A 12,500-nucleotide genomic window follows, 5' to 3' on the forward strand; every position below is an offset into this window, starting at 1 on the left:
TGAGTTAAATCAAGACAACTCCCTACCATTATAACCTTTGTAGACTTCAGCAAAGCGTTTGACAGCATCCACCGTTACAAAATGTTGGAGATCCTTCGAGCATATGGCATTCCAGAAGTACGAGTTCTTGTCATTGCAAAGCACTGCAAGAAGACCAGAACTCGCGTGTTGTCATGTGACGGAGAAACGCAATTCTCTCAAATATTAGCTGGGCTGTTACAAGGAGAGACGCTTGGACCTTACCTGTTTGCAATTCTATTGGATTATGTAATGTGGCAGGCTATAAACAATAGCAGCGAAGACCTTGGTTTAACCATAGACCGGCAAAGATCGAGGGGTGTAGCAGCAGTAACCATCACAGACCTGGATTCGCAGATGATATAGCACTCATGTCTAATGAAGTGGATCAAGCTAACCAGCTGCTCAGCAGAGTAGAAACATCAGCTGCTAAAACTGGGCTGCACACAAATGTCGAGAAAATGGAAAATATGTCTTTCAACCAATCAAGTGATGCTGAACTGTTTGCTTTGAGCAGTTCCAAACTGAATGATGCCGAAGACCTGAAGTACTTGGGTGGTTGGGTGAGCAGTTCGGAGCAGACATCAAAATCAGGAAGACACAAGCATGAGCAGCCTGCCACAAGCTAAAGAAGGTGTAGAACTCCAAATTGCCCGGGCAAATCAAAATCAAGCTGTTCATTGCGCCTCTCGAATCAGTGCTATTATATGGCAGCGAAAGGTGGACACTGACAAAGGACTTATCAAATGGGCAAATGGATGCTCCATAAGGATGTCATGAATGGCTCTAAATGTGAAATGGCAGCAAATGAATACCTTTTTGGAGACCTTCCGAAAAATAGCAACAAGATCAGGCAACGACGGCTTCGACTATCTGGTCACTGCGTGCGCCATCTTAAACTGGAAGCATCCGAATTAGTCTTGTGGAACCCACTTCATGGTGATGTAAGAAGAGGAAAACATCGTCACACATCGACAACTTGCCTGGAATGTATCCAGGACCTCTAGGCAGTGGTGATAGACCGAGAAGTGTGCCGGGTTCCAACCCAGGCCACAGCGTGGGTTGGAACCCGGCCATAATAGATAAAGATATGACCTTGGGGTAGCAGGTGAAAAGTAGAATTCATAGTTAATTGGAAGGAGGACGGTAGGCTAGCCACCTGGTGGCTTATGTGTAATAGAGACCTGGAGAGTGGGACAACCATAAAGTTGCGTATGTCTAAAAAGAAGGTGGAATGTTGGACAAGCGGTGGTCACATGGCATCTATCAGTGGAAAAGAGGCCGAGACGATTAGGAAATTGAATACAGATTGCTGGAAAGGAGCTAAGAGGGTAAGCTAATGACTATCAAGGTAGGTAGATAGGCAGGTGAGGTAGGTAGAGTAGTTGGTAGAGAGATTGGTGTCTCGATAGATTAATAGGAAGAGTTGTAGGTAAGTTATAAATAGATAGGTGTGTAAGTAGAAAGGAAGTTGGCGGTGAGTGGGAGAGAAAGCAGCATGGAAAAGCGTTATTGATGTTGTTCGTGAATCTCATCGTCCGCACACATCGTCATCTTCTATCATAAAGCAGCAGCATCGTCGTCATCATCATCACCACCACAACAGTCAATTAATACTCATATTGCTGCTGTTGCTTTTGCTACTGCTGCCAAAAACCTCCCCCCCCCCACAACAAATATCTCTTAGACTTCACTAATATCTCGGCGACGATCGAAACACTAAACATCTTCCCTCCCCCACCATTCATCTCCCACCGCACCACCGCTACAACCACCTACTCCCATCACGACCACCACTACTACAACTACCACACCACCACTACAACCGCTACCACCACCTCCACCACCACCACCATCACTAGCACCAGTACCAGTCGTTGAGTGCCAAAAATTCTTTGTTACATTTAAATATTCTGTTACACAGTTTCCGACATGTTTGGTCTCTCCCTCACCCAGTACCAACACCACAAGGCACTCCTCACCGACTCCGACACCACGGAACTAATCCACAATTACACAACTGCAACAGCTGCCACCTTCACATACACAAACACACACGCGCGCGCATACATACCCACACACACACACACACACACACATGACCACCACTTCTATTTACAAATAACTATTTTGATGATCTCTGCTTATTCGCATATAAATTGTGTTTATATATATATATATATATATATATATATATATATATATATATATATATATATATATAAACATTTATATATGTATATAGTTATATATATATATATATTTATATTCATATATATTTATATATATTTATATATATACATATTTAAAACACCCTACATCTACTTTGTGCATGTTCCTCAGGCTCTTTGGGAGAATATTAAAAAGCTGTGGGCCCCTGAAACCCAAACTGTTGCAGTAACTGGTCCTGAAGCGCGATGGCATTGCTGGGATCTTTGGCACTATGCAGTGTCGTCCCGTTCTGGCATTGGTGTAGCTTTCAATGCCAAAATTTGGCACAATTCCTTCCAGGATCTTCCAGATGTATATTACTGCATACCTCTCCCTCTTTCTCTCCAGGGAGTAGAGTCTTAGCTGTTTCAGTTGAAACACATGTAGACTATATATTATTCATATAAATACATACAGATAGCTAGATAAAATTGTAAATAAACATACATACATACATACATACATACATAATGGAGCCTTGTATCTTTGTTGGAAACTGGCTCCCTCCTCAGTGGAAGATATATAGTAATCAAAAAATAGAAGACACATACATGCATATATATATATATATATATATATATATATATATATATATATATATATATATATATATATATATATATATATATATAATATAATATAATATAATATAAGGATAAAATCTTTATAAGAATTTATCAAGTAGTCAGCATGAAAAAATCTCATAAGGAAAAAAAAAAACCATCATTTTTTTCCATGAATATATATAATGCCCTTATATAAATTAAATTTTATATATATATATATATATATATATACATGAACACACACACATGCATAACGAACGTTGAATAGTGTCGAATGGATGAGAGTAAAAGTTTTACTAAAACCGAACTTCCATTACGCGACTTAAATTTCGCATCACTTGTTCTCGCCTGAAGATCACAATGGCGTGAAACTCGAGTCGGAAGATAAAAATTCAGTTTCATTAATGTGTGTGTGTGTGTGTGTGTGTGTGTGTGTGTGTGTGTGTGCGTGTGTGTGTACATGTATATATGTATGTTTGTATGTATGTATGTAGTCACACTTCAGGCTTCAGCCCATTTTTCTTCATCTGTTACTCTTTATCTCTGTTGCTGTTCTACTCTCGCTCACTTCTGATTCACTTCTCTGCTATATCTCTTCCCTCCATCACTTTTCTCTTCACATTTCATCGATATACACTAAGTTGTGTTTATATCTTGTGATTTTATATGCACTCAGTATGTTTGTGTTTGCATTTAATGTATATACATATATAATGTATGTGTGTATGCATTATGTGTATATGTTTATATCTATCTATATCTATATGTATATATATATATATATATATGTTTTGTGTGTGCATGTAAGTACTTTGTGTGCATATTTGTTTTGAGGTTTAAACTATTGGAATCTATGTCACAAATAAAGAGAAGTGGGATAGAAGGACGGTGAAGGAACGAGAGAAAAATAGAGAGGGGGAGTGAAAAGCAGAGACTTTGAAATCCTGGCAGCTTTCAAATGTCATTGAATTTTAGCAAGTTTCTCCTGACTACTTTCCAAGCTGTTCGTCTAGACACCACCACCGTTACCACCACCATTAGCGCTACCTACTGGTAACATCACTACTATTAGTACTTTTACTGCTAGGCATACTACAACTCTGCCAACTCTATCTACGTGGTCGCTCGATCTGCCAATAATGACAGCCAAATCTTCCTCAACTCAAACCTATACCATCTGGGACAATGAAAGATAATTTAGTGCAAGGTAGCATTGAAAAGATGGGAGGGTCGTGGCTGGAACGCTTTTGATTATAAGTGTCTTGGGGGTCAGGGTTAGTGTGAGACTAAGCATGAATTACTGCGACAACAAAAGCGACTAATGCTACCACCCTAACACTCGAACCGACACCACTAAAGCCGCTGTCACCGCCACCAGCAGCAATGCCATTTCTATTTGAACCCTTTTGAAAATCAGTGAAAACCGTGGAACCGGTTAAATCTTTAAATACAATAATAAAATGTATTTTCACTATTCTAAATGTATTTTCACCTTCTAATTTTCCCGTATGTATGTATGTATGCATGCATGCATATATATATATATATATATATATATATATATATATATATATATATAGGCTCGAAACGTTAAAGGCTTTTCAATTCCCGAGCGTTATACTAATACATATGTTCGTTTTCTACATCACCTGTCTTCGTCTGTTGTTTTTTTTTTTTTTTTGTGAATTCTCCCTATTTTCTTTCTCCGTAATTTTTTTTTCTCCCAATTTTTTTTTTCCTCCGTGTTTTTCTCCTTGTTTTCTCCTTATTTCTTTCTGTTGAAGAGCGTAGCTCGAAACGTTAAAGACTTTCTCTATTCCCGAGCGTTAAACTAATACATCCTTTTGTTGTTTACACCACCTGTCCTCGTTTGTTGTTTTATTCGTAAATTCTCTCATATATATATATATATATATATATATATATATATATATATATATATATATATATATATATATATATATATATAATACTGACTTCCACAGTTTAGGGATAGAGTATTTGTCCCAAGGGTAACTCAGTGGAATCGAACCCGGAACTAAATAGTTACAAAGCAATCTTCTTGACCACTCAGCCATGTCTGCATCACCTAAATAAAAGAAACAGGGTTGTAGATGAGTCGAACAATTGTCGTTACCTTTCGCATTGGATGTTTTATTTGATCGTTCAAGAATTCTTTTAAACCAGAATAAGAACAATTCTTTCCTGCTTAAGTAGAAGGTCGCAGGTTTTGGCTGAGCTAATTAATTGAATTGACCCTTCTATAAGCTGGTATCTTATTTTATCGACTTGAAAAAGATGAACGGTAAAATTGACAGCAACGGCAAATATATTGTCAAGCACTGTCGTCAATCTTCCATTCCAGAGAATTCACAATATTAATAATCGTTTCCAAGAGAAGTAAAAGACAAAAATGTGAGGAAAGGAGCAATTTGATTAAATCAACCTCTCTACTTCATTGCTACTTTATTCTATTGATACCAGAACACGTTGAAAGTAAACCTTCCTAGCATTTTAACTCAGAAAGTAAAAAAGCCGAATCAAATACCGCAAACCATTTTCTCCGTCCTCCTAACCATACTTCCATTAATTCTGACACAATTTTGAACATTTTGGTTTAATTCTTGTTTCTTTTGTATTTCAAAGAATCTCTCTTTGTTTTTACAGTGTTTATGTTATATTTTGTTATTTGTTTTATTATATTCTTTGTAATATGCCCAGTTAATATTATTTCCTTCTCTTCTTTCAGTTGGTCCCCCTTTTGGTGGAATAATGTATCAATTCGGTGGTAAAGAATTGCCGTTTCTCATATTAGCCTGCATCGCTGTTATTGATGGTTGTGAGTAGATTTTTTTTTTACACCTTTCCTGTGAAATATATATATATATATATATATATATATATATATATATATATATATGTATATATATATGTATATATATAAATTTGTATGTGTGTGTGTGCTGCAAATCTGGTATCGAGCAGACGATTAATCGCAGGAAAGTACTCAATATATTATAAATGCTGAATCAGAGTTTCTTTTATAAATTTAATTTGGTAATGTCTGGCCATAGCACTGTACTTCAAAGCATTTCTTTACCTCATAAATGGTATGTAGGTATGGGTATGTATGTAAACACGCACACACACTCCCACATGCATACCTACAACGTTTTATACCTGACACGTGACAATTGTTACACGCGTGCGCGTTTGTAAGGCAATAATGGTTTCCAAAATAACGTATGAAGTCACAAAGTGAGTGGTTCTCAAATTCATCCTCCGCATTTAAGAGTTTATCGAACCCAGAGAGATGAGTGACAAAACTGATTCGTAAAGGACAAAGAGTTAAATAATCAAGAACAGAATTAATAAGTGAAAGACATAACCAATGCAGTGAACAAATATAATTCCTCGTTCCATCTTCGTTCAATTTTTAATGTTGTAATTTTGGAGTTGCCTCCCTTGATTTCCTTCTCTAGACTTACCATTGACGCTATTAATTTCTCTCTCTCTCTCTCTCTCTCTTTTTTTTTAAGCTAACCATTTATAAATAAAATTGGTGACTTACTACCCCTTCTCGTTGTATAGATTTGAGGGACATAACTCCCTAGTCGAAGAATATAACTATTCTTTGGATTTTTTTTGTCTTTTGCAACATGGCTGTGTTTCTTTGTCCTGCAACCTCGTCTCTGTTTTATTAAAAGTTTCTTACTTCTTTGGCAGGTTTGCAGTTGATAGTATTACAGCTGAAAGTAAAACCAGAAGCACAAGAAGGAACCTCATTAAAAGACTTAATCAAAGACCCCTATATTTTGGTAGCTGCTGGTAAGTTGCTCCTTTTGTTTGTTTGGGAGATTTTGGGGGGTTTAATTCTCGCCTTCGTTGTGTTGACTTTGTTTGATGTCTCTTTTTATTGTGTCGCTTTTTCATGAGCCGAAAACCATTCCAGCTGTGACCAGCGTGGCTGATATTGTTTAACTCCAGATCAGACCTGATTAAGTACACGTATGATCAAAAGCGTTCCAGTTGTGACGATCCAGTCTTTTAGTCAGGCATCATGTAACTACGCTGTCTACTATAGTCTTAGATGTGGCCTTGATTCAGAGTCGAACAAATGTAAAAGAAATTTGGCTGCTATTTCTACCAGTTCGAATGACCTCCGAAAGGTTACTTGGCTGAGTCCAGACACCTTGGCTGGGTCCAGACACCTTGGCTGGCTTCAGTTTTTAGATATAGTGTTTCATTCTTGTTTTAAAGATAAGTTTCGTGTGATTTAAGAGTATTTGATTGTTCTAATAAGCATCAACAGGTCCCTACAAACATAGAGGTTGCTTTAAGTAGAATTTGTGAAAAATGGTGGGTGGTGAAATCAAGAAAACTCTACAAAATCTGAATCTCGATGACCACCACGAACAAATTCCCACTTTCATTTGTCGTTTCTCGGTCAAGAAGCACGTTCTCCGATTTGGTCAATTTACACGAACCATATTCGCTATTCTCTCTCTCTCTCTCTCTCTCTCTCTCTCTCTCTCTCTCTCTCTTACACACACACACACACACACACAGCTTTTAAATAAATTCCTGAGCAGCAGCACTTCTCTCTTAACCTTCACCTTCCTTTCCAAGTATAATTTCAAAGAAGCGGATGAGGATTTGGCCAAAGAAGGAAGTGTCTGTCTGCAATCGTTTCAATCCTGTCCACCACACAACCTCTGTCGCCAGAGAGAGGGAAACAACCTGTTTTCTCGGCCGATGGAGGTGGGTTTGATGTTCATGGTGGGCTCTACCGATAACTGGGTCTATTCTATTCCACAAGAGCATATGTTCGATCGACGAAAACTCCACAAATCAATAATGCTCCAATACTGAACCAGGGCAAAACAATTTCGCTGTTCCGTGCGCATCTCGGACAAGGCCAGCTGATGGCAGTCCTGTGCCTGTAGAGTTGGTCTCTAACATGCAATATCTTCCCCTTGTCCCGCTAACATAGACGGGTCAAGAAATAGAGTTATTGGGGACGAAGTTCCCCAAAACAGACCAAACTTCATCGCTTTTCCCCACCGCTAGTCCTCCATAGGACCCGAACATGGACGTTTCAGGTGCCGCATTGCCCGACTGGTAGTACCTAACAACTTTCCAGATACCACGTGGCCAGTCTTGGTATTCGGTTAATCAAAACCACTGTTCTGTCAAGAAGACAAACGGTGGAAAGATATGAATGACAAAAAAAAATGACCAAATCTGCTCACACCGTTGAATCTTTGCAGATGCAACAGTCTCAGTGAATGTTTGCGCATCATCAGCCATGGCATTCCGAGCCGCACGTGCAGTGGATGCTAACAGCTGATTGGTTGCTTGACTAGTCGAATACGTCCGTTCCGCAAGAGATGAAAGACCAGACGCTCCAGTTTGATCAAGTGAAAACTAGAGGAGAGCATAACAACTACGCAGTAATAAAATATAAGGGAGGTAATTATGTGCGTTCGCCACCTGTTTGCGACTTTCCAGGTATAACTTACTCTAAACCTATTTTGGGGTGAGACTGGCCATCTTGCTTGTAACCTCGAGGTCATGATCGAACTAGGCCCCAAACATCTGTACCAGACCGGTTGTCTAGCAGCCCACAAGGCTGTCCAATGGAATGGACTTCCCTCTTCAGGTGTCAAACTACAAGCCCACCGACTTCTTCCGCTTAATGTTTGCCCCTGTCAAAGTTTTCTTTTCGAAAGGTGCCGACCACGACATCATTACAGTAACGTCGTCAGTATTTTCCAACACATCGCTTCCGCATCCCAGTTCGAACGGGGAACCCCACCCCTCAAACACTTCATTTTCTGCAGTAATGGATCAAAGCTAGTACATGCAAAGGTCAAAAGCTAGTGCATGCTAGTACATGTAAAGGCAACCACTGAGTAGATGCTGCTGTGCATTGAAGCGATCCAGACCCTGAAGACGGGACCGAAACCGGGCCGCCTTGAGAACAGCTTCCATCTAATAATGGTCGATCCTAACGAAAGCTATAAATTGATCAGTTGATTGATCAAGGCCTCGTCAAAACCTCTTTTCTCTATGGTTTATCGTATGAGGCGGAGTTTGTCGTGGATTGTACTGATCAGGACTGTGCATGTCTGCGCTTCTACCCTCAACAAGTGCCAATCTCTTTGCTAGCGGTAGGACCAAAAATCATGCACTTAGCAAAGTTATAGACCCGAAGCTCCCCTTGTTCGCATCCTTCCTCAGTAATGTTACTCCTCCCTGGCCCACAGAACTGGAAATTCTTCCATTTTACTACCATCTGCAGAAGACGTGACGCGGTGGGTCACGACACTAACAATAACACGGCCGATACACTGCTTCGGCGCTTTCCTCAAAGTGTCGTTCGACCCTGGTGACTTGTGGTTAATAACAACAACGACGACGACAAAATAGGCACAGAGAGACCTCACTAATTGAAAGTTAGTGGCCCTGGGATAGAAGAAAAGATAGCGTTAGGATTTGAACTCAAGACGTGAAGGAACGTAATATCTGTCGTTATTCTGCCGTATACTATCGTTACAACAGCAACAACATCAACAACAACAACAACTTTACCAAACAAAACCAGTCGAATTCAAATGTCCTCCTCCTCCTCACCCCACCCCTACACCTCACTGTCTTAACAATTTCTGAAGAAAGAAATTTCGTTCATCTCATTTCTTGATGATCAGATTTCTATTGAAGAAGTTCATTCTGTGCCGGACCTAATATTGTTTTATTGTTGGGATTATTATTATTATTATTATTATTATTATTATTATTATTATTATTATTATTATTAGTGTTGTTGTTGTTTTGGTTTTTATTGAACTTGTGATTGGTTCAAGTTTGTGGGGTTTTTTTTTTTGATTAGGTTTTTGTTGGATTTTTATGTTTGGAGGAGATTTTGATTGAATATAGTTTTTATTGGATTCATTTGTGTAGGGGGTGCGGTGACGGGGAGAGTATTGTGGTGGAGACTGATGAATTGGGAGACTGATTGATGGACGGATGAATATATATATGCTTACACGCATATGCATCCATGCATACGTGTATACATACATACACACACACACACACATATATATATATATATATTTATATATATATATATATATATATATATATATATATATATATATATATATATATATATGTATATATACGCACACCTATATGCATTTACATTTATACATTCATGCGTGCAGCGACAGACGGAGAGAGGGAGGGAGGGGCGGGAGAGCGAGGGGTGGGTGTAGGGGAAGTTTTAAATACTTATTGATGAGATTAAGAAAACAAAAGAAAAACAAAAGCATAAAAGAAAACAAAGAACAAAACAACAAAAGGAAAAAGTAACAATGAAAACAATAAATGAGTTTCGATGGTTTTCTAGAAACAATTCAGATGGAAATTACTGTCAACTAATTTAACCAATCATGATACGGGGTGTGGGGAGGAGGTTTAGAATGGAGATGGCGTCGACGGACCACAGGAGGTGAATGGAGTAGGTCATCGATGTCTGGTCGAATGGTTGGTGAGTTCGTATCATATGACCGATACATTTACCACTACGTGTGTGTGTGTGTGTGTGTGTGTGTGTGTGTGTGTGTGTGTGTGTGTGTGTGTGTGTGTGTGCTTGTATTTGTATAAGAAATTAAATAAACGAAAGGAGAATGAGAAATTATGTCTGTTTCTGAAACAGCGGTAAGTTAATGAGGTTCGTGACATTCTTTTTTTCTCATTTTAATTTGTTGTTGCTGCTGTGTACTCGACCGCTGCTTCGTTCTGAAGCATATGTACATGCAGTTCTGACACCAGGATATTAAAAACGCTATGCCTAAGCAAAATAATTAAATGCATATATATATATATATATATATATATATATATATATATATATATATATATATATGTATATATATATATATATATATATATATATATATATATATATATATATATATATATATATATATATATATATATATATATATATATATATATATATATATATATATATATATATATATATGTATATGTATATACACGAGGAGGTACTCAAAAGTAACCGGAAACGTTCTATGTAGGACAATCCCGTTGTAGTTCAGGCTTCCACCGCTAGCAGCCACTTGATGCGATCCTCAGACATCAGTCTGCTGAGCGGCATGCTTAGGGAAGTATGTTGTGTAGAAACAATTGTAGTGATTGGAAATGTCCAACCGTACTCCTTGTTGTTGACTCAAAAGTTTTTCAATGATATATATATATATATATATATGAATTAGCGGTTGGACAACCATCTAAGGGATAAAAAATATTCAATATACTACTGGCTGTATACCTATATATATCCAAATGCTTACTGTTGTAAGGCAATCGTGCAATTGAATAATAGGTATGTGTGGAGGTAAACAAAAGTTTAACGAGAATTTATAAGGCAAGGAGGAAAATAGAGAAGATAATTAATTGACAGACATCAGCTTATAAACATCAGCTAGATCTATTTATTAATTACAATTATATGAATAAATAAACGAGTGAATATAACTCTACTCTTACAGCTGTTTCTTCTTTGGAGATCCAGCATTCCAAAGTTAACACCTCATACCAAGACTAAAACAAAGATTGTACAAAAATTGGACAAAGATTGAACCCCAAAGTTTCATCAGAGAGTCCATAATGGCAAGAATTAAACAAGTAAAAACGTTAACTAAAGTAATAAAAAATAGTAAAAAAATAGTAAAAAAGTAAATTCTAATATAACATCCAGAGATTGTGAGATCACATCTTATTTCAATCTCAGAGATTTCTGCTTTTATCTTATTGATTGGGTTTCCTGGATTTCAGCTGCATAGAGCTCTGCATTATACTTCCTTGTGTTTGATTAATATGTAGTCTGCTAGCCGAGTCCACACACACACACACACACACACACACACACACACACACACACACACACACACACACACACACACACACACACACACACACACACACATACACACACACACACATGATATGCTATGCAACAGAATTGCTAAAAAATATTTATTAGAATTGAAGGTCTAGTAAAAAAATAAAACGAGACTATTTATTCTCTTTTTTTAAATCAAGAATCGAAACCTCAATATAGAATATAACAATATCAAGCACAGTTAGAGTAACATCGATACACTAAAGTTCATAGCCAATTTATTTGTATTCCGTTGCCTGAAACGAACAATAGGTAAATCTGAAATGTTTTGCAGAAACACAAAAAAAAATGGATTTAGAAAGATAAAAACTAAATGAAAGAAGTTCAGAAAAATTATAGAAGTCTAAAATATCCTGCAGAAACAATTATAAGTCTACAATAATCCATAGAAACAGGCATAAGTCTGAATATTCCATATACAGAATGGTTCTTTTTTTTTTTTTTTTTTTTCAAAAAATGGTTTTCGGAAAAGGGAACAAAACGAGAGATTTATAAACGTGAATGTTCCAGATTTAAGTGAGAGGATAGAAGCAGGGGAAACTACATACACACGCGCACGCACGTACTTATATATATATACATGTGTGTGTATGTGAGTGTACATGTGTGTGTGTATGTGTGTGAGTGTGACAGAGGGAGAGAATTAGTACAAGCATATGTGCATACATACAATCAAACACACATATATACCAACAGTATAATATATACAC

At 37.5% G+C, this 12,500-nt stretch overlaps 1 protein-coding gene across 8 annotated transcripts in view; it reads left to right on the forward strand.

Moving 5' to 3' along the window:
• The window catches only part of LOC106880489 (synaptic vesicular amine transporter), a 187,706-nt gene that overhangs the window by 151,225 nt on the left and 23,981 nt on the right, over positions 1-12,500 (forward strand). For all 8 annotated transcript variants that reach the window (XM_089362807.1, XM_089362809.1, XM_089362808.1 and 5 more), the window contains 2 exons: positions 5,545-5,634; positions 6,522-6,623. In XM_089362807.1, the coding sequence (XP_089218933.1) occupies positions 5,545-5,634; positions 6,522-6,623 (192 nt within the window). The remainder of the gene's footprint in view (positions 1-5,544; positions 5,635-6,521; positions 6,624-12,500) is intronic.

This window comes from Octopus bimaculoides, chromosome 14 (genome assembly GCF_046866305.1).
Source record: "Octopus bimaculoides isolate indiv1 chromosome 14, ASM4686630v1, whole genome shotgun sequence".
NCBI lineage: Eukaryota > Metazoa > Mollusca > Cephalopoda > Octopoda > Octopodidae > Octopus > Octopus bimaculoides.